Below are 23,736 nucleotides of genomic sequence, written 5' to 3'. Positions count from 1 at the left end.
TTCGTTGGCCATTGTCTTATAAAATTTAGCCGTAAGTCCATCTGGCCCTGGCGCCTTTCCTAGATTTGCAGATTGTATTGCCTTACTTATTTCCTCATCAGTTACTTCACTATTCAACTTATTTCTCCAAGCTTCCGAGATCTCTGGAAGTTTGGTTTTCTCCAAATATGATGCTATTGATTCTTTGGTTACTTCTTTTTTATTATACAGCTTAGCATAAAATTTATAAAAGGCTCTACTAATGGTAGTCTGCTCCAGGTACGTTTTATTTTCTTCACAGATTTTATTTATTATTTTCTTTTCCCTTTTCTTCTTCAATTGCCATGCCAAATATTTCCCAGGTTTATTAGCACCCTCAAAAGCTTTTTGATTCAGTCTTTTAAGGTTCCACTCCAATTCTTTATTACTCATTGCTGTTAACTGTTCTTGAAGAATTTTAATTTCCTGATGTATTTTCTTTTTCCCTGGTCTCTTTTTTAACTGTATTTCTTTGGCCTTTATTTTCTCCTCAATCTCTTGTCTTTTCTCCTCTTTCTTTTTCCTTGCTCTGCCATTTAAGTCCATTAGTATGCCCCTTACAACCGCCTTGTACGCGTCCCAAACTTTACTGGTTGGTACTTCTTTATTCACGTTATATTGTATAAAAAACTTTGTCTCTCTTCTCAATATTTCCATATTTTCACTTTCCTGTAGCAAGTCCTCATTTATTCTCCAGGCTTTCCTTTTTCTCCTTTTTCCAAATTTCCACATAATTGGATTGTGATCTGAGCCTACCATCGGCATTATTTCTACCTCCTTAGTCCATAACGCTAAGTCCTTTGAGGCCCAGATCATATCAATTCTTGATAATGTAAGATGCCTTGCAGAATAAAAAGTAAACTGTTTGGTTTTAGGATATTCTCTCCTCCATACATCTTCGAGAGTCTCTTGTTGAATCAACTCAAAAAAAAGCTTTGGCAATAGTCCTCTTTTCTTTTGTGCTGTTGTAGTCTTTTTATCTAGTTCCAAATCTGTCACTCCATTAAAATCTCCAGCAAGAATTATCTGGTCATATACAAGATCGTCTAAATGCTTCCTTAAATCCTCAAAGAAGCTTTCCTTTGCACCGTTAGGTGCATAAAGTCCGACTACCAACACTCTCTTTAAATTCCAATTACATTCCACCGCTACAAATCTAGCTTCCACATCTCTCATAACAAATTTTGGCTGCAGCTCCTCTTTTATGTACAACACCACTCCTCTTTTTTTCTTGTTAGAGGCCGCTACAAATTCTTTGCCCAATTTTCCAGATTTTAAATATTTTACATCCTGTTTTCTAATATGGGTCTCCTGCAAACAAACAATATCACATTTTTGTTTTAGTAGCCAATGAAAAATATTTTTCCTCTTATTCGGTGAGTTTAGTCCATTTACATTCCAAGATAATACATTACACTCCATATTCATGGTTTTGTTGGTAAGTCTTTTTCATTGTCCTTGATAAATCTCTCCATCTCCCGCTCAGATCTGATGCGTTTTTTTGCCCCTCCAAACTCAAAGGACACTCCTTCCGGTAACTCCCATCTGTATCTGATATTCATGTCCTTCAAAGTTTGAATTAGCACTCTATATTTTTTCCTGTCCAGTAACACTGATCTGGGCAGTTCCTTCATTATGATAATCGTCTTGCCATCAATCTCCAATGGATCTTGAAATTGTTTTGTCACAATCCTCTCTTTCATGTTTCTAGTTGTAAACTGCACAATCACATCCCTTGGTAGTTTCCTCTGGGTTGCAATTCTCGAGTTCACACGGTACGCCACATCTAGGATAGCCACAATTTCCTCCTCCTCCTTCCCCAGGTAATCAGCCAACACCTCAGTCATCTGTTCTTGCGCTGACTTCCCTTCCACTTCTGGCAGACCACGAAAACGAAGCTGCTTCTCCATGTGTTTAGTTTCTGCAACTGACATCCTCCCCTTCACCAGTCTCATCTCTGTTTGTTGCGTTAGAAATTCTCCATCGCGTCTTCTACTGTTTTAACTCTCTGCTGCGTTCCTTGTAATTCACTACTAATCGTTTCCACGCCTTTTTTCACTTCTGACAGCTCCGACTTTACTGTCTGTGTAACTTCTTTGACCTCTTTAATAAGCTCCAATTTCGTGTCCTTAAGTTCTTTCATCATGTCTATAAGCTTTTTGTCCAAATTTTCTATTGCCGATTGCCACTCTTTTTTCGACATCGTGGGGCTTGCTTTAGCTCGCTCCCACGAATCTGCTCTCTTCCTTAGCTCCGTGGCGTATGTTTAAACGTTTTCCTTTTTTTCAAATGTCCCAATCTTTGCCAAAATTAATTTTTTGTATCCAAAATGTCGGGCGTCTTTTCTCTATGGTTTCTCTATGTTATTGTAATCCAAGATGGCCTACTTCCTCTTCCGCTGAAGCCGCGACCCTTCCCTTTTCAAAAATGGCGATTCCCTACTTCCTGTCCGTCGGCAAGGGCCGCTTCCCTCCAGCCACTCTATTGTTGTTACGCACTTCCTGTCTCCCGTCTTCCCACAGCAGGTCTCGCGATGGTGTCTTTTTCCCACAGCTCCAAAACCACAGGTATTCAAAACAATAGTCCGATTTTTGCAATAACTTCTTTAAATTTAGTCTCTTTTAAAATACAACTCCTGCCGAGTCTTCACCTCCTTTTCACTAGTCTGTTGCAGTTTAAAAATCTACTTTCTTTCCTCTCTGTTTTTATCAATCTGTCCCGTTTCAAGAGATAGCGATCTTTACCTTCTCTTCAACTTTCTCGGGTTGTAATCGCTGTTTCGATCTTAAATTCTCCTCTCGACTTCCCTCCCCGATCGAAGCTTGGGTATGTAGGTCTTATGCCAGCCGAATTGGCCCCAGAACTGCCGCAGAGATTATAGCCGACCCGTCGCAAGGTGGGACCTCAAGGATTGGGGGGGAGACTCCTTGAGTAGAGCCCCCCCTCATCCGAGATCTAGCTTACCCTAGGGTCTTGAGCGTTCTTTGCCTGCTCCCCGCCTGAGAGCAGTCGGCCGCGGGTTATTTTCACCCCTCCGGCCGGTTAAAACGGCAGTCCGGTCAGCTCCGCAAATGGAGCTGCGTTAGACCTCCATGAATCCCAAACCGGAAGTCACTGCTGACTGACATGTTGATTGAGATGTTTGACAACCCAAACACGAGTTTTCGCCGTGAGCCCTTGACTAGGCAGCAACGGCCCCCCGGCGGCATTTCGCTCTGCGTAAAGCCCCTCCAATCTCCTCCTGCCGCGGCCATTCGAGCAGCCCTCCCGCCCTCCGCGCTCTTCTTTGGGCGCTCCGCTTTGGCTCCGGGGCCGCAGGCTGAGGCGACGCCGGATCCTTTGAGGGAAAAGGGGCCGCGCGGATCGGCAGAAGCAAGAGAGGCCGCCGCGGAGAAGGATACGAGGGAGCCGAAGGAGGCCGCTGCCCCGGCCGGGCGGAGGTGGCGCAGGAGGACGGCCAGCCGAGCCGGCGCAGCCTTAGTGGGCGCCTCCATGTCGCTCCCGCGCGCAGACGGGTCGGCCGCGCTGAGGGGAGCGGAGCCGAGTGGGCGAGGCGGGCCCCGCCAAGGGGATCCCACCGCATCGCAGGCCTCGCCCCTGGAGGGCGGGGAAGCCTCGGAGCCCGGCAGGGCGAGGCGGGCCGCGAAGGGAGCAACCGGGCGGGCGCCTGGGAGGGCCGCGGGGCCCCTGAGGGGGAGCGGGCAGCGCGCCAGCCGAGGCGCCGAGCCAGGGGAGGCCGCACCGGGCAGAGGGCCCAGGACGAGGCCTTGGGAGCCCCTTCGTCGGAGCGCTTCCTCTCGAAAGCGCCTCGCCTGGGGGACCTGGAACGAGCGGAGTATAAATCCAATCAATTCATAGACGGCCCTTGAGGCGCTTGTTAACCCCGACCGTGCCCGCAGCTACCCGCGCGCAACATGGCCGGGGGGGGGGGTTTGAACCCTCCGCAGAGTCTTTTCCTTCCTGCCGAAGCGGGACCCGATGAGAGGCATCCTCAAAGCCCCCAAAGGCTTCCAGGAGCAACGTGGGTCCACAGAAAAAGCCGCACGAGGCCTTTATTGGGATCCACCAAAGTAGCACGTTATATCCTGCAAGCCATCAAAGTCTCCAGAACTCTTGAAGCTGGATTGCTGCTTTGAAGAGGGGATGTACTAAAACAATGGCAGGATTGCCCTTTGAAAATAATGGGAGAGGCTTGAATGCCCATTAGAAATAATGGGAACCTGGAATGCCCATTGACTTGCATAGGCTCCATTGAAACACATTAGAGCAAAAAAAGAGGTGCAACGAAAACACGGAATGGATTTTGAAGGAAAGTCTTCGGGCCCAGATAGACTGTTCTGGGACAAAGTCTCTGGGCCCAGATATACTGTTCTGGGACTGGATTGACAGGACCCTGAGTGCACTGACAGCCCCTGGGTGTGACAGAAGGGCTCAGGGACTGGAATGACAGGCCGCTGACTGGAATGACAGCCTCTCGGTGTGAAAGATGTGGTCTTGCAGTGGAATTTCAGTCCCCTGACTGGAATGACGGCCCCTGGGTGTGCCAGAGGGGCTCTGGGACTGGAAAGACAGGCCCCTGACTGGAATAGCGGCCTCTGGGTGTGAAAGATGTGGTCTTGCAGTGGAATTTCAGTCCCCTGACTGGAATGACAGCCTTTCGGTGTGACAGAAGGGCTCGGTGATTGGAATGATAGTCCCCTGATTGGAATGACGGCCCCTGGGTGTGCCAGAAGGGCTCAGGGACTGGAAAGACACGCCCCTGACTGGAATGACCGCCCCTGGGTGTGCCAGAAGGGCTCTGGGACTGGAAAGACACGCCCCTGACTGGAAAGACGGCCCCTGGGTGTGCCAGAAGGGCTCTGAGACTGGATTGACAGGCCCCTGACTGGAATGACGGCCTCTTGGTGTGACAGAAGAACTCGGTGATTGGAATGATAAGCCCCTGATTGGAATGACGGCCCCTGGGTGTGCCAGAAGGGCTCAGGGACTGGAATGACAGGCCATTGACTGGAATGACCGCCCCTGGGTGTGCCAGAAGGGCTCTGGGACTGGAAAGACACGCCCCTGACTGGAATGACGGCCCCTGGGTGTGCCAGAAGGGCTCTGAGAATGGATTGACAGGCCCCTGACTGGAATGACGGCCTCTCGGTGTGACAGAAGAACTCGGTGATTGGAATGATAGGCCCCTGATTGGAATGACGGCTCCTGGGTGTACCAGAAGGGCTCAGGGACTGGAATGACAGGCCCCAGACTGGAATGACGGCCCCTGGGTGTGTCAGAAGGGCTCTGGAACTGGAATGATAGGCCCCTGAGTGCAATGACGGCCCCTGGGTGTGCCAGAAGGGCTCAGGGACTGGAATCATAGGCCCCTGACTGGAATGACAGCCTCTCGGTGTGACAGAAGGGCTTGGTGATTGGAATGATAGTCCCCTGATTGGAATGACGGCCCCTGGGTGTGCCAGAAGGGCTCAGGGACTGGAATGACAGGTCATTGACTGGAATGACCACCCCTGGGTGTGCCAGAAGGGCTCTGGGACTGGAATGACAGACCCCTGACTGGAATGACAGCCCCTGGGTGTGCCAGAAGGGCTCTGAGACTGGATTGACAGGCCCCTGACTGGAATGACGGCCTCTCGGTGTGACAGAAGAACTCGGTGATTGGAATGATAGGCCCCTGATTGGAATGACGGCTCCTGGGTGTGCCAGAAGGGCTCAGGGACTGGAATGACAGGCCCCAGACTGGAATGACGGCCCCTGGGTGTGTCAGAAGGGCTCTGGGACTGGAATGACAGGCCCCTGAGTGTAATGACGGCCCCTGGGTGTGACAGAAGGGCTCTGGGACTGGAATGACAGGCCCCTGGGTGTGCCAGGAGGGCTCGGGGACTGGCATGACAGGCCCCAGACTGGAATGACGGCCCCTGGGTGTGTCAGAAGGGCTCTGGGACTGGAATGACATGCCCCAGACTGGAATGATGGCCGCTGGGTGTGTCAGAAGGGCTCGGGGACTGGAATGACAGGCCCCTGACTGGAATGACGGACCCTGGGTGTGTCAGAAGGGCTCTGGGACTGGAATGACAGGCCCCTGACTCGAATGACGGCCCCTGGGTGTGCCAGAAGGGCTCAGGGACTGGAATGAGAGGCCCCAGACTGGAATGACGGCCCCTGGGTGTGCCAGAAGGGCGCTGAGACTGGAATGACAGCCCCTGACTGGAATAAAGGCTCCTGCGTGTGCGAGAAGGGCGCTGAGACTTGAATGACAGGCCCCAGACTGGAATGACGGCCCCTGGGTGTGCCAGAAGGGCTCAGGGACTGGAATGAGAGGCCCCAGACTGGAATGACGGCCCCTGGGTGTGCCAGAAGGGCGCTGAGACTGGAATGACAGCCCCTGACTGGAATAAAGGCTCCTGCGTGTGCCAGAAGGGTGCTGAGACTGGAATGACAGGCCCCAGACTGGAATGACGGCCCCTGGGTGTGCCAGAAGGGCTCTGGGACTGGAATGACAGGCCCCTGACTCGAATGACGGCCCCTGGGTGTGCCAGAAGGGCTCAGGGACTGGAATGAGAGGCCCCAGACTGGAATGACAGCCCCTGGGTGTGCCAGAAGGGCTCTGGGACTGGAATGACAGGCCCCTGACTGGAATGATGGCCCCTCCGTGTGCCAGAAGGGCTCGGGGACTGGAATGACAGGCTCCTGACTGGAATGACGGGCCCTGGGTGTGCCAGAAGGGCCCGGGGACTGGAATGACAGGCCACATGCTGGAATGACGGCCTCTGGGTGTGCCAGAAGGGCTCTGGGACTGGAATGAGAGGCCCCTGAGTGCAATGACGGCCCCTGGGTGTGCCAGAAGGGCTCTGGGACTGGAATGACGGCCCCTGGGTGTGCCAGAAGGGCTCAGGGACTGGAATGAGAGGCCCCAGACTGGAATGACAGCCCCTGGGTGTGCCAGAAGGGCTCTGGGACTGGAATGACAGGCCGCTGACTGGAATAGCGGCCTCTGGGTGTGAAAGATGTGGTCTTGCAGTGGAATTTCAGTCCCATGAATGCAGTGAAAGCCCCTGGTGTGGCGGAAGCTTTCTGGAAGCTAAATGAGTCATCCTTTAATGAACTGATACTCTCTAAAAATTGTAGAATTGTTCTGTGGCTGGAATGACATGCCCACGAGTGGAATAATGGTCTCTTATAGAGAGAGTAGTCTGCAACTGGAATCACCATGACTGAAATCAAACACTTAACATTTCAATTTATATTCCAGGGATTTGTTTAGCTATCATCATTTCAGATCGTCCTGTATCTTTATCCTTCCTCTCGCCTGGTCAGTTTCATCACAATTTCATGAAGTCTATATCAGCCACCTCTTCTATTTTCAGGCATAAATCCTTCTGTTCTCTCCCTTCCTGCTCCCACAGCCTATTCCACAGCCATCCAGACTTCCATGTCCCCCTCAAGTGTCACACCCCACTCAAATTCCTTGCTCAATTTACCTCATTCTGTTGACCACTGGCCCAGAGCACGCCTCCATAGTCTCTCTGTGAAAAAACCCATTTCATAACCTTAGGTTAACAGTTAACAAACTCATGGTCTTATCTTGTTGCATGCTCTTGCTGTTTTATCTATTTACTTAGTTTGTTATTATCCACTTTTGGTCAGGTTGCAGTGATAATGCACTATAAATCCAACAGAAAAAAAGGGGGTCCCCTAACTTGCGACCCTTTGGAGCCTGCAGTCATGTTTGTGATTCTGACACACCATGATGGGTGCAGACACAAAATGACTGCTGCAGCAGGTGTATGAGCAAGGAAAAACTGGGTGCAGTGTTCCTTTGGTCACAAGATGAAGATCCCCTGTAATGAGGTGTCAGCTGATGCCAACGGACTATTTTTCAAAATCTGCTCAGCGCAGCAGTATACATGCTAGGCAGGTGTCACATATTCCCCACCTTTCTCAAAAAACTTGCTGGGCACCAGGAAAACTGTGGCCTAATCTGCACTGCACACTTGGCAGGCTGCACAGAGCATTCACATCAATTGGCGCCAAAATGGCTTTGGGTCCCATTGTTCGACCCAGCACAACCTCTAGGCAATTTGGTGTCTGCTGACGCATTTACATGTGTCTGGAGCAGAATTTTGTGGGGGCTGGAGCTGACATCAATATGTATTTATGCAAATTTCACAGGTATTGCAAGATTGCCATGTTGGAGCCCCTCCCCTCACCAAATTTGCAGATTAGACTGATCTGTGGCTACTGAAGAGGCAATTTGTGGCGGCATTCTGGATAAAGACATGTACCTTTTAAGCTTGTTCTACTTTCAGTCGGGTTTTTTTTTAGCAAAACTGGGAAAGGATTAACAGTGCTGGTACTTCATTCCATCCCCTGCCACTTCGCATCATAAAGGGCTGTGCGTCAGGATGGGAGGGGCAGAAAACGAAGGGGCAGTTTCAACCTTTCCTGGCTTTTAAAGCCCATAGGAATGAACACAAACATTAGGACTAATTCCTGGCTTGGAAAAAGCCAGGAACGAGTCCACAATTTGTTTTACTGATAGTGATGGTGGTACAGGAGTACAGAGAGCCTTGGCGGGTGGTCGCGGTTACCAGCAGACATACCAATCAGCTACAAGGGAAAGGACAAGGGAGCAGTGAGAAGCAGAGGGGGAGTATTTGATTCTTCATGGACGTGATACGTTACAGCGATGACTGGGCAGTGGATTCCAACCCACCTGGCCCGAATATACACAGAGGGAAAAACAGGGAAAAGACAGACTAAAAATGTTTCTGCCTCCCATGACTCCATTTCATGTGCGGCACTCTGGAGAACATGGGGAAAAGAATAGATTCTGAAACACTGTTAAATGACTGTGCGGAAAACCTGTGCGGAAAACCTTGGGAACCCCTGCTTTAGAAGATGTGTTCTGTAATGTTTGCGGACTCAGTATCTCATCTCTTTTTAGCACATCACGCCATTTACCCATCTAGATGTCACTAATGGTCTAGGGAAGCAAACTTTCACACGTTCTTAAATCAGGAAGAAAATTTAAAAAAACCTTTAAACAGTTAACACGCTACAACTGTGTTTTTCTTTCACTAAACTCGTAAGCGGCACTGTGCAGAAACTTCAAACAAACAATGTCTTTGAAAAGTGTAAACAGTCCAAGAAGAATAAGGGGGGTACCTCATGTCATAACAAAAAAGTGACAGGTGCCCCGCCCCTTTCTGGGGCAGACGTCCCACCTCTAGACCCCGGAAGCAGTACCCCACGTGACCGGGAGGGCCTAGCAGCTCCCTGTGACCCCTCTACGAGCCCCGCCTGCCCCTGTGGACCAAGAGGAAAGAGTTTTGAGTTTATGGGGTGCTAGGGTAGAAAATTGGGGGGCAGACCAGCCCCCCTGCTCCCTAGAAGAGCCTGGCTGGTTCATGTGACCCCTCATTTTTCTCCCCCAGACCCATAGAAATGGGTTTTTAGTTTGGGGGTGCTACGGTAGAAAGCTGGGACCAGATCTAGCACCCAAGCTCCCTATAGGTCCTAAGGGGTACTGTATGCATCCTCTATTCATGCACCATGACCACCCCCCACCCCCAGTGGTTGGTGCAGAAGGCAGTGTGTTGAGGGGCAGTGGGCTTTTTGACTTGGGAAACCTGTGTTTCACCGTGTGCTTATGATTTTGAATAGGCGTAGAGAAAAACAAAAAACTGTTTTATGGAAAAGCCAACTGTGTTTCACAGGGGCTTGTATGTAAGTTTTTGGGGAATAACAATGATGGAGAGAGAGAGAAAAGGAGTTCTATGGAAAAACTTTTGTTGTTTTGACAGCAATTGGGTGTGTGTGGAAAAGCAGCTTGTGTGCGTGAGAGGAGGTTCTCTCAGCTCCCTCTCTCCCCCTTTCAAGACCCGGCAGCAGAGACAGCTATGGGAATGAAAAAAGGAGACTTTTGCTACCCTTCCCCTCCGCGTCGTCTTTAGAGGTTTTTTAAAAACACAGCTTAAAAAACTCCTAGAACCCTTTCTCCGGGTAACTAAGGCAGGTTAAAACCAGAGAGAGAGAGAGAGAGAGAGAGCCGTTTTCTTCCTCCCCCAAACAAGCTGCTTCTAAGCACTTACCAGTGAGAATCTCTAACCCCAAGCGTCGTCTTTTTTACAGCATGCAAACAGCCTTTAAAAACCCTGGAAAGAGGCAGAGAACCCATTTCAACGCTGGTTCTTTTTTCTTCCCTTTAAAAAATAAAAACGTGCAAAAATACAGTGCAAATTTTTAAAAGGAGGTTTTTCTTCTCTCTTTGAAAACAAAGAAAGAAGTAAGAGAGCGCAGCTGCCTTCTGAGTTTTAAACTAGAGCTAGGAGCCCGCGGCTGGAGGAAGGAAAGAGGAGGGGCAAACCTCAGCCAACGAGACCACAGTGTAGGAAAGGAAGGGGGGAATTCGTGCTTATCACCCACCCTGTGTAAAGCAGTCCTTAAGAGAGCCCCAAGTTCCCACAGGTGCCAGAAGCACCCCACCTCCACATTGCTAGCTGTAGAGTTTTGTGGAGTCACTGAGCAAGTAGTCCTTCTCCCCCCCCCCCATCATTCAGTACACAGAAATGCCCCAATCAACATTTCAGTCCACCGTCCCACATTCTCCTCTCTGATTCCAGGCTGCCTCAAGCAAGGGGGAAGCTCTCAAAGAGAGGGAGTAGGGACAGCTGAAATAAGTTTTTGGGGGGAACCAGTTAGGTCTGTTTGTCCCTCTATCCTTTCTGGAGGGGAGCGGGATTACTTCTGAATAGTATGATTAGTCAGGCTGTATCAGGGGCAAAGCTACAATCTTTAATATTCCAGCAGGGAAAATTAAAGGCAAGTGTAACGGGGGTTCTATGAGGCTTAGGACTTTCACGCAATTGTAAGTTAAGAAAAACTTTTAACAATGAATACAATACAGCTATTTTTTTCTTTAACTAAACTCATAAGTGCAACCATTCAGAAACTTTCAGCCAACAATGTCTTTGAAAAGGTAAACAGTTCAACTTGTCAGATCCCATCGAGTGAGAGAGTCTTTCCAATTTGAAGCTAAAGGAACCCATGTTTCTGCCCCCTTCTTGGGGAATTAACAGCCCTGCAAGAACAATACAAACCCAGTAACACTGACCAAACACAATACACAACACGACTTTTAGCCATATTGTTCACATACAACATTTCTGATTATTTTATTCAAGGTGATAAGAGTACATCAATTATTATTATGCTCCACAGCAACAGCAACAGCTAAACCAATCACCCCATAGGGGTTATGCAAGCTTAACGTGTGAATTAATACCATGGAAATGGGTGTAACACGGTTCTTTTTTTAAAAAAAATATTTTTATTTTTATTGTGGGAAAGTTAGAAGAATGAACAAGAGAAAGAATGTGAAATATAACAAGAAGACAACTACAAAGGCCCGAGAATGGCCTACAAATCAATCTACAAAGTAAAAACAGTAAGAAACATAACAGGTATATTATTAATCCGTTACAGTTTCTTGCCTACAACACTGCTCTCTTTATTATCAATCAGCTTGCCGGCTCATTAATATCTTTTTCAGTGTCTCTTCTGCTTGATATCTCAGAACCTTATTCTTAAAAATCAAAGCCACAAATCATTTTTCATTGCCTCTCTCAGATAGTCCATAAAGGGCTTCCAACTTGCCATGAATATAGAGTGTTTTATCTCCAATTAACACTGTAAGCTTGACCATCTCAACTAATCTTTCCAGTCCAATCTCCATGAACTACCATTTTGAGTATATAAGAGCCATGCCTCTGTTACTATATCTAAAATAAAAATACCGTGCTCTTTTTCCAATTTATTGTCCATAATATCCAACAAATAGAACTCTGGTTCTATTAACCTTTAAGATTATCTGCATTAACCTATGTGCTTGTAACCATTTTTTTTTTTGCATTGTTGCAAGTCCACCAAAGATGTTCCTTCCTGTTGTTCACATCTCCAACATTTATTTGAGACACCCATGGCCATTTTTGCAATACCACCAGTACATTGTTTTGTAAAAATTCTCCTGAGTGGGACACAAAGTAAATTTGAGGCCCTTAACTGACATCTTGATCCATCTGTATATTATACCCAAAACTCTATGCCCACTTTGTTTGACAGATTCTTCCTCTGTATCAAATTTCAACAACAGTTTATACATTTTCTTTATTATATGATTTCCATTTCTTTTTCAAAATCTGCCATCTCTTGCTGAAATCCCCATTCTTTTTTGTCCAATTTAAACCTTTCTAACAATTGTGCATAAAAGAACCACTGACATTTGTAACCCTCAGCTAATAATTCAATTTACACGCCTCTTCCAAAAACACTACTAAGTTGACCAGTCCTGTTTAGTTATCATTTCCTTTCTTTAGATGGCTTCTTGTGGTGAAATCCACAATGAGCCTTCGGGGACAATTTCGGTTTGATACTTATTCCATATTCTCAGGTGTAACCTTATTCTATTGAATTCAATAAAGAATGAAAAAACAGGTAAAAAACATGTTCCTGAGGGGGGGGGTGCTCTAAAATGCCCAGCCTTCTCGGAGATGGGGGGGCCCTCAGGAAGAGATTTTTGGTAAACTGCCCCTACGAGGTAGGCCGAGGTGCGGGGGTCGCATTGTTGCGCTTTTGGACTGCATGTGACATGTCTACGAATTTGTCTCAATGAGGGGGACCACATGGTACAGCTATCGGGGCGATCTGAGCTGTTTTGGTGATTTTTGGTAAACCATCTCTACTAGGTAGACCAGGGTGCAGAGTCGGTGTGTTTCATTTTGGACAGCATGTGACACATCTATAGATTTGTCTCAATGGCATGGTACTGTTTATGGGGTGATTGCGGCAATTTTGGGAATTTAGGGTAACTCTCCCCCGCCAGGTAGGCCCGGTTTGTGGCGTCACTCCGTTTCTTTTTGGTGGGCCATGTGACACCACTGCGAATGCACCCCAATGAGGGGAACGCCGTGAACCCCTCCCCCGCTATGCAGGATGTATCTAGTCTAATTTAAATGAGCCAATGAGGGGTGTGTGGTGTGGCAGGGGATTCTCTTTAAAAATGGGGTCAGAGGGAATCTGCTGCAGGTGTTGTTGAGGGGCAAGCTGTGCCACTGAGGAGGAGGTGCAAATTTACAAAGAAATGAACCCTGCGGAGCTAGAAGGGATTGGGGCTGTGGAAGAAATGAAACCTGTAGAGCTGAAGGGGTTCGTGGTTGTGGAAGAAATGCAGGCTCCTTGCAAAGTGCCCTGCAAAGGAGATGTAAAATGTGGGAAGAAACTAGATCCTAAATTTGACAGACCAGAGTGTGTTCAATTTTTAGTACAGGGGGTAAGTACCGAAGGAAAGCGGGGAAGGGAAAGAATCACGGAGTAGAAAAACAGGCCTTTCTTTTTCTCTTGTAGCTGGATGAGCATGAAGTGGCTTGGCGGGTGTTTACAGAAATAGTCGAAGTGGCTCACAAAGAAGTGTACCCAGAGTGTTGTGATTACTGTGGGGAAATAGCGTTTTGGCAGAAATACAGTTGCTTGAGAGGTGATGATGACGGTGATGAAGAGGCAGAGGAGATGGAAAGTGTGATGGATGCTGCAGCAGAGGGTCAGGAAGCAGAGCCTACGAAAGTACAGGGGCCCCCACGCATTCAGGGTTTATACCGGGATGTAAGTTTTTCTTTAAAAAGGGGGGAGCGGGTGTCTAGAGGTGAAATAGAAAACTTATACGCGTGTCTTTTTTCTGACAGTTAGGGAAGGATGAGTGGGCCGTGGCCACCCCTGAGAAGGTGGAAACGGATTGTAGCATGTACAGCGCGAGCCTACCAGCTGTTCAAGCTCTGGATGCTGAGGAACAGGGAGAATTCGCAGACCCATCCCGGCCTGATGCGGAACACAAGACCACTGGAGATTCAAGGATCAAAGCGGAGCCTGAGACCCTGGGAGGAGTAAAAGAACCACTTCCATCTCGAGCACAAACACCGGAACATCCCGACAAGGGGGAAGAAGAGAGGCGCCCCTGTGTGCAGGCTTTATTCCCCGATGTAAGTGTGGCAAAAAGGCTTCCTGAAAGAATGTAGGGTGGCTAGAGAAACAATTCTAAAAATGTTTTTCTTTTAACACAGGTGTGGGACAGGCCTGTCGATTATAACCTTCTGGCTAGCCATGTTTGTGAAAAGTTAAGCCCCGGCTGTTGCTATCGCTGTGGTTTGGTTGTCCTGTTCCAAAAGGATAGCTGCAGAGACTATACCCCCTCTATAGATGTGACAGGGTTATCCGTGATGGAGGTCAAGGGGGCAGACCTGTGCAAATTTCTGGAACTGAAACTGGCAGAACATGCTGAAAAGCAGATCAGACATGGAGACAAGGAGACTCAGGGAGAACATGAAGAACCAGAGGGTGTTTCCCCCAAGAATTATACAGAGCTCTGAAGATTATTGTTACTCAAAACCCACGGTAAAAAGAGGAGGCCTAACCTCTATTGCTGTAGTGGTTCCTGCCGTGGTTCTGATTATACAGGCGACTCAGGCAGACCACACTAGCCGGATTGCGATCTTAAATGTTGCAACTTTTCTGATGAAAGGACAGTAACAGAAATGGACAATGGCTATTTTGAGCCTTTAGGAGCCACGGAAGGCGGTGTTCTTATGAAATTGGCCCAGGGGAGAGAAGATGACCTGGAGGTGCAGGCGGGCAGAGTTGCACACAAGAATCTGATTGGAGAAGAAAATTGAACAGGGACTCATCTGTCTAATAAAAATACTTTCATTAAGTTTTGCTGTTTCGTGGTTAATTAATGATCCATTAAACTACATTTTGAACAACCTATACTTATGAGTAAAGCTGTGTTAGACTATGTTAGATACCAAAGCACTGCCCATACACACATTTTCTCTATAAAGTGAAGTTTCTCACTGTACTGCAAATGTGTATCCCACATAAAAAACTAAAAGCATATATAGTGTAGCATTTTGTAAATTGTAACTAATTTAGCAACATCTGTATCTAGCTGTTGTATGCATCTGCATTCTCGAGAGTAGATTTATTTTCCTGTACTAGTATGCAGACTCAGTTGGCCTGTTTAAGTAAAGATTAGCAGTTTTAAAGTTATTTTGATTAAAAGAATCGTTTAAAATACCGTAACATACACGGTCTTGGCCGCTCAAATCTACAGGACCACCTCTCTCCATATCATCTGCCTTTGCTCATCTGAACAGGGCCTTCTGCAGGTGCCACCCTGTAAACGGGCAAAATCAACAACGGCCCATACATGTTGTCTGTGGCGACTATAAATAATGTAAATAAATAAAATAAATAATCCTTAATAGGGAGAGGCCTGTCACTGAAGCCCGGGCTAAATGAAAATGAAGTCTTACAACTTAAAAAGACGTGCAAACAACTGCATCATATACGACATCACATGTAAATATCAGCTGGCTCTGGCTTTAGAAAAGATAGATGAGTTGAAGTACAGCTCTGTTACCTGCACACCTCAGATCATGCAAGCAAAAATCAACGCACAACAGCTTAGTGATGTAACTCATACTGCCCACTGTTTGAAAGCATGAAAATCATAATATAGTTATAACGGGTATCTTGTACTAACAATTTTAATGTAATGGTCTTTTATTCTTTTTTGCAGGAGAATCTCCTTGTCAAAAACCATGTGCGGGTATCACTTTTCTAATTTCACAATCATTCTATGCTATAATAACTTTAATATCACCATATGGGAAACCATTCCAGTTCCTGATCATTTCACTAAACTGACCAGATCTGTTTTCTGATTTTCCCACAAGTCCTCAGCATGTCAGAGAGGGGACAACATCTCACTAGCATCCGAGGTTTTTGTTTTTTGGTAGGGGATGATTTTTGATTGGGGGGGCACAGTATCATACAAGACCAGAGGTGCAGCCCATATAGGGGTGTTTATCACTATAGTGAAAACTAGCTCTTTGTAATTTATTTATGTAGGGATCTATTCAGAGAAGGGTGACTTGTGCGTGAGTACTAACTACACTAATGTCACCAGCCAGCAATTAAAAGATGTGCGTGATAACAGAATCAGCCCCCTTTGGGACAGGTAGGAGATGCAAACAGGATCAACTGAATAATTCTGCACAAATTATTCTATCCCCTGTGCTAAACAATGCACAAGATGCTCTAAATGGATTATTAAAGCAGTGCAGACAACGTTATGTAGATCTGGCTATGAAGATTATTAGAAATAAATTCACACATCATAACTCCTTATTGAATTACTGTGGCATATGTGCTGCAGTCTTAGAGATCAGGATGTAGCCTGAGTTTGATATAAAACAAATACAGCAGTTTTTTAAAAGTGTATTCATCCTCTCTGTCTTACCATCACAGAGACCACTGGGTATGTCTCCAAAAAGATAAGAAGGAGACTGTGTAGAATGTAGCCTGTGTTTGTATAAATAAAGTTGCTTTTCAATCAGTTTCAATGTGTTTGTTCCCTTTGTCTTACCATCAGAACATTGTCTGCCTACAGATGATAAAGAATTTAAGGCTTCTCCAAAGATTCACAGTCTAATGGTATCTGCAGATTCCTGAGACGGGCCCGGTGCGCTCTACAAAACATTCCAAATTTAAGGGGAAAGAGACAGGTCATACTAAAGGTTCACTGTTCAGCTGAGAAGTATTATTGAAAAATGTAATAGTTTGTAAGATTTGCAATCCTTTTTACTTTTTAATTTCTTTTACACAAGTGATTTTATAACATGGTCCTGTAATAGCATGAGAAGTTCAATTCAAAAGAACGCTCTTACAAGACACAACAATAAATACTAGTCGTAATCACTTTTACTCAGATTCCACAAGGCTCTGGGGTGGGCATCTGTAAAACAGTGGTAAAAATGATCTTTACAAGACACCCCCCAATAAATACTTGTTATAATTACTTTCACACAAATTCCAAAGGGTTCTGGGACTGGAAAGCTGGACAGCGGTGGGAAAAATAACACTTCTATTTACTTTATCGGGGCAATCTAGGCCCTTCTCAGGAATCTGCAGATACCATTAGACTGTGAATCTTTGGAGAAGCCTTAAATTCTTTATCATCTGTAGGCAGACAATGTTCTGATGGTAAGACAAAGGGAACAAACACATTGAAACTGATTGAAAAGCAACTTTATTTATACAAACACAGGCTACATTCTACACAGTCTCCTTCTTATCTTTTTGGAGACATACCCGGTGGTCTCTGTGATGGTAAGACAGAGAGGATGAATACACTTTTAAAAAACTGCTGTATTTGTTTTATATCAAACTCAGGCTACATCCTGATCTCTAAGACTGCAGCACATATGCCACAGTAATTCAATAAGGAGTTATGATGTGTGAATTTATTTCTAATAATCTTCATAGCCAGATCTACATAACGTTGTCTGCACTGCTTTAATAATCCATTTAGAGCATCTTGTGCATTGTTTAGCACAGGGGATAGAATAATTTGTGCAGAATTATTCAGTTGATCCTGTTTGCATCTCCTACCTGTCCCAAAGGGGGCTGATTCTGTTATCACGCACATCTTTTAATTGCTGGCTGGTGACATTAGTGTAGTTAGTACTCACGCACAAGTCACCCTTCTCTGAATAGATCCCTACATAAATAAATTACAAAGAGCTAGTTTTCACTATAGTGATAAACACCCCTATATGGGCTGCACCTCTGGTCTTGTATGATACTGTGCCCCCCCAATCAAAAATCATCCCCTACCAAAAAACAAAAACCTCGGATGCTAGTGAGATGTTGTCCCCTCTCTGACATGCTGAGGACTTGTGGGAAAATCAGAAAACAGATCTGGTCAGTTTAGTGAAATGATCAGGAACTGGAATGGTTTCCCATATGGTGATATTAAAGTCATTATAGCATAGAATGATTGTGAAATTAGAAAAGTGATACCCGCACATGGTTTTTGACAAGGAGATTCTCCTGCAAAAAAGAATAAAAGACCATTACATTAAAATTGTTAGTACAAGATATCCGTTATAACTATATTATGATTTTCATGCTTTCAAACAGTGGGCAGTATGAGTTACATCACTAAGCTGTTGTGCGTTGATTTTTGCTTGCATGATCTGAGGTGTGCAGGTAACAGAGCTGTACTTCAACTCATCTATCTTTTCTAAAGCCAGAGCCAGCTGATATTTACATGTGATGTCGTATATGATGCAGTTGTTTGCACGTCTTTTTAAGTTGTAAGACTTCATTTTCATTTAGCCCGGGCTTCAGTGACAGGCCTCTCCCTATTAAGGATTATTTATTTTATTTATTTACATTATTTATAGTCGCCACAGACAACATGTATGGGCCGTTGTTGATTTTGCCCGTTTACAGGGTGGCACCTGCAGAAGGCCCTGTTCAGATGAGCAAAGGCAGATGATATGGAGAGAGGTGGTCCTGTAGATTTGAGCGGCCAAGACCGTGTATGTTACGGTATTTTAAACGATTCTTTTAATCAAAATAACTTTAAAACTGCTAATCTTTACTTAAACAGGCCAACTGAGTCTGCATACTAGTACAGGAAAATAAATCTACTCTCGAGAATGCAGATGCATACAACAGCTAGATACAGATGTTGCTAAATTAGTTACAATTTACAAAATGCTACACTATATATGCTTTTAGTTTTTTATGTGGGATACACATTTGCAGTACAGTGAGAAACTTCACTTTATAGAGAAAATGTGTGTATGGGCAGTGCTTTGGTATCTAACATAGTCTAACACAGCTTTACTCATAAGTATAGGTTGTTCAAAATGTAGTTTAATGGATCATTAATTAACCACGAAACAGCAAAACTTAATGAAAGTATTTTTATTAGACAGATGAGTCCCTGTTCAATTTTCTTCTCCAATCAGATTCTTGTGTGCAACTCTGCCCGCCTGCACCTCCAGGTCATCTTCTCTCCCCTGGGCCAATTTCATAAGAACACCGCCTTCCGTGGCTCCTAAAGGCTCAAAATAGCCATTGTCCATTTCTGTTACTGTCCTTTCATCAGAAAAGTTGCAACATTTAAGATCGCAATCCGGCTAGTGTGGTCTGCCTGAGTCGCCTGTATAATCAGAACCACGGCAGGAACCACTACAGCAATAGAGGTTAGGCCTCCTCTTTTTACCGTGGGTTTTGAGTAACAATAATCTTCAGAGCTCTGTATAATTCTTGGGGGAAACACCCTCTGGTTCTTCATGTTCTCCCTGAGTCTCCTTGTCTCCATGTCTGATCTGCTTTTCAGCATGTTCTGCCAGTTTCAGTTCCAGAAATTTGCACAGGTCTGCCCCCTTGACCTCCATCACGGATAACCCTGTCACATCTATAGAGGGGGTATAGTCTCTGCAGCTATCCTTTTGGAACAGGACAACCAAACCACAGCGATAGCAACAGCCGGGGCTTAACTTTTCACAAACATGTCTAGCCAGAAGGTTATAATCGACAGGCCTGTCCCACACCTGTGTTAAAAGAAAAACATTTTTAGAATTGTTTCTCTAGCCACCCTACATTCTTTCAGGAAGCCTTTTTGCCACACTTACATCGGGGAATAAAGCCTGCACACAGGGGCGCCTCTCTTCTTCCCCCTTGTCGGGATGTTCCGGTGTTTGTGCTCGAGATGGAAGTGGTTCTTTTACTCCTCCCAGGGTCTCAGGCTCCGCTTTGATCCTTGAATCTCCAGTGGTCTTGTGTTCCGCATCAGGCCGGGATGGGTCTGCGAATTCTCCCTGTTCCTCAGCATCCAGAGCTTGAACAGCTGGTAGGCTCGCGCTGTACATGCTACAATCCGTTTCCACCTTCTCAGGGGTGGCCACGGCCCACTCATCCTTCCCTAACTGTCAGAAAAAAGACACGCGTATAAGTTTTCTATTTCACCTCTAGACACCCGCTCCCCCCTTTTTAAAGAAAAACTTACATCCCGGTATAAACCCTGAATGCGTGGGGGCCCCTGTACTTTCGTAGGCTCTGCTTCCTGACCCTCTGCTGCAGCATCCATCACACTTTCCATCTCCTCTGCCTCTTCATCACCGTCATCATCACCTCTCAAGCAACTGTATTTCTGCCAAAACGCTATTTCCCCACAGTAATCACAACACTCTGGGTACACTTCTTTGTGAGCCACTTCGACTATTTCTGTAAACACCCGCCAAGCCACTTCATGCTCATCCAGCTACAAGAGAAAAAGAAAGGCCTGTTTTTCTACTCCGTGATTCTTTCCCTTCCCCGCTTTCCTTCGGTACTTACCCCCTGTACTAAAAATTGAACACACTCTGGTCTGTCAAATTTAGGATCTAGTTTCTTCCCACATTTTACATCTCCTTTGCAGGGCACTTTGCAAGGAGCCTGCATTTCTTCCACGACCACGAACCCCTTCAGCTCTACAGGTTTCATTTCTTCCACAGCCCCAATCCCTTCTAGCTCCGCAGGGTTCATTTCTTTGTAAATTTGCACCTCCTCCTCAGTGGCACAGCTTGCCCCTCAACAACACCTGCAGCAGATTCCCTCTGACCCCATTTTTAAAGAGAATCCCCTGCCACACCACACACCCCTCATTGGCTCATTTAAATTAGACTAGATACATCCTGCATAGCGGGGGAGGGGTTCACGGCGTTCCCCTCATTGGGGTGCATTCGCAGTGGTGTCACATGGCCCACCAAAAAGAAACGGAGTGACGCCACAAACCGGGCCTACCTGGCGGGGGAGAGTTACCCTAAATTCCCAAAATTGCCGCAATCACCCCATAAACAGTACCATGCCATTGAGACAAATCTATAGATGTGTCACATGCTGTCCAAAATGAAACACACCGACTCTGCACCCTGGTCTACCTAGTAGAGATGGTTTACCAAAAATCACCAAAACAGCTCAGATCGCCCCGATAGCTGTACCATGTGGTCCCCCTCATTGAGACAAATTCGTAGACATGTCACATGCAGTCCAAAAGCGCAACAATGCGACCCCCGCACCTCGGCCTACCTCGTAGGGGCAGTTTACCAAAAATCTCTTCCTGAGGGCCCCCCCATCTCCGAGAAGGCTGGGCATTTTAGAGCACCCCCCCCCCTCAGGAACATGTTTTTTACCTGTTTTTTCATTCTTTATTGAATTCAATAGAATAAGGTTACACCTGAGAATATGGAATAAGTATCAAACCGAAATTGTCCCCGAAGGCTCATTGTGGATTTCACCACAAGAAGCCATCTAAAGAAAGGAAATGATAACTAAACAGGACTGGTCAACTTAGTAGTGTTTTTGGAAGAGGCGTGTAAATTGAATTATTAGCTGAGGGTTACAAATGTCAGTGGTTCTTTTATGCACAATTGTTAGAAAGGTTTAAATTGGACAAAAAAGAATGGGGATTTCAGCAAGAGATGGCAGATTTTGAAAAAGAAATGGAAATCATATAATAAAGAAAATGTATAAACTGTTGTTGAAATTTGATACAGAGGAAGAATCTGTCAAACAAAGTGGGCATAGAGTTTTGGGTATAATATACAGATGGATCAAGATGTCAGTTAAGGGCCTCAAATTTACTTTGTGTCCCACTCAGGAGAATTTTTACAAAACAATGTACTGGTGGTATTGCAAAAATGGCCATGGGTGTCTCAAATAAATGTTGGAGATGTGAACAACAGGAAGGAACATCTTTGGTGGACTTGCAACAATGCAAAAAAAAAATGGTTACAAGCACATAGGTTAATGCAGATAATCTTAAAGGTTAATAGAACCAGAGTTCTATTTGTTGGATATTATGGACAATAAATTGGAAAAAGAGCACGGTATTTTTATTTTAGATATAGTAACAGAGGCATGGCTCTTATATACTCAAAATGGTAGTTCATGGAGATTGGACTGGAAAGATTAGTTGAGATGGTCAAGCTTACAGTGTTAATTGGAGATAAAACACTCTATATTCATGGCAAGTTGGAAGCCCTTTATGGACTATCTGAGAGAGGCAATGAAAAATGATTTGTGGCTTTGATTTTTAAGAATAAGGTTCTGAGATATCAAGCAGAAGAGACACTGAAAAAGATATTAATGAGCCGGCAAGCTGATTGATAATAAAGAGAGCAGTGTTGTAGGCAAGAAACTGTAACGGATTAATAATATACCTGTTATGTTTCTTACTGTTTTTACTTTGTAGATTGATTTGTAGGCCATTCTCGGGCCTTTGTAGTTGTCTTCTTGTTATATTTCACATTCTTTCTCTTGTTCATTCTTCTAACTTTCCCACAATAAAAATAAAAATATTTTTTTTAAAAAAAGAACCGTGTTACACCCATTTCCATGGTATTAATTCACACGTTAAGCTTGCATAACCCCTATGGGGTGATTGGTTTAGCTGTTGCTGTTGCTGTGGAGCATAATAATAATTGATGTACTCTTATCACCTTGAATAAAATAATCAGAAATGTTGTATGTGAACAATATGGCTAAAAGTCGTGTTGTGTATTGTGTTTGGTCAGTGTTACTGGGTTTGTATTGTTCTTGCAGGGCTGTTAATTCCCCAAGAAGGGGGCAGAAACATGGGTTCCTTTAGCTTCAAATTGGAAAGACTCTCTCACTCGATGGGATCTGACAAGTTGAACTGTTTACCTTTTCAAAGACATTGTTGGCTGAAAGTTTCTGAATGGTTGCACTTATGAGTTTAGTTAAAGAAAAAAATAGCTGTATTGTATTCATTGTTAAAAGTTTTTCTTAACTTACAATTGCGTGAAAGTCCTAAGCCTCATAGAACCCCCGTTACACTTGCCTTTAATTTTCCCTGCTGGAATATTAAAGATTGTAGCTTTGCCCCTGATACAGCCTGACTAATCATACTATTCAGAAGTAATCCCGCTCCCCTCCAGAAAGGATAGAGGGACAAACAGACCTAACTGGTTCCCCCCAAAAACTTATTTCAGCTGTCCCTACTCCCTCTCTTTGAGAGCTTCCCCCTTGCTTGAGGCAGCCTGGAATCAGAGAGGAGAATGTGGGACGGTGGACTGAAATGTTGATTGGGGCATTTCTGTGTACTGAATGATGGGGGGGGGGAGAAGGACTACTTGCTCAGTGACTCCACAAAACTCTACAGCTAGCAATGTGGAGGTGGGGTGCTTCTGGCACCTGTGGGAACTTGGGGCTCTCTTAAGGACTGCTTTACACAGGGTGGGTGATAAGCACGAATTCCCCCCTTCCTTTCCTACACTGTGGTCTCGTTGGCTGAGGTTTGCCCCTCCTCTTTCCTTCCTCCAGCCGCGGGCTCCTAGCTCTAGTTTAAAACTCAGAAGGCAGCTGCGCTCTCTTACTTCTTTCTTTGTTTTCAAAGAGAGAAGAAAAACCTCCTTTTAAAAATTTGCACTGTATTTTTGCACGTTTTTATTTTTTAAAGGGAAGAAAAAAGAACCAGCGTTGAAATGGGTTCTCTGCCTCTTTCCAGGGTTTTTAAAGGCTGTTTGCATGCTGTAAAAAAGACGACGCTTGGGGTTAGAGATTCTCACTGGTAAGTGCTTAGAAGCAGCTTGTTTGGGGGAGGAAGAAAACGGCTCTCTCTCTCTCTCTCTCTCTCTGGTTTTAACCTGCCTTAGTTACCCGGAGAAAGGGTTCTAGGAGTTTTTTAAGCTGTGTTTTTAAAAAACCTCTAAAGACGACGCGGAGGGGAAGGGTAGCAAAAGTCTCCTTTTTTCATTCCCATAGCTGTCTCTGCTGCCGGGTCTTGAAAGGGGGAGAGAGGGAGCT

The 23,736-nt window shown here is 45.5% G+C and overlaps 1 protein-coding gene across 4 annotated transcripts in view; it reads right to left on the bottom strand.

Annotated features, from left to right (window-relative positions):
• LOC129335915 (phytanoyl-CoA dioxygenase, peroxisomal-like) overlaps positions 1–23,736 on the bottom strand; it is a 55,301-nt gene that overhangs the window by 25,474 nt on the left and 6,091 nt on the right. The window contains exons 1-2 of one of the 4 annotated variants that reach the window (XM_054988788.1): positions 10,113–10,200; positions 7,500–7,544 (exon numbers count right to left, since the gene is read on the bottom strand). The exons of 1 other annotated variant lie outside the window; for it this stretch is intronic. In XM_054988788.1, coding sequence (XP_054844763.1) covers positions 7,500–7,537 — 38 coding nt within the window. In that variant the 5' untranslated portion in view covers positions 7,538–7,544; positions 10,113–10,200. Of the gene's footprint in view, positions 1–7,499; positions 7,545–10,112; positions 10,356–23,736 lie in introns of those variants that run through there. 2 more of the 4 variants (XM_054988789.1, XM_054988787.1) reach the window with 2 other exon arrangements.

Source organism: Eublepharis macularius, chromosome 9, assembly GCF_028583425.1.
Source record: "Eublepharis macularius isolate TG4126 chromosome 9, MPM_Emac_v1.0, whole genome shotgun sequence".
Taxonomy (NCBI): Eukaryota; Metazoa; Chordata; class Lepidosauria; order Squamata; family Eublepharidae; genus Eublepharis; species Eublepharis macularius.
Note: the sequence above shows the minus strand (reverse complement) of the source record. Positions and strands in the feature narration are given on the sequence as shown.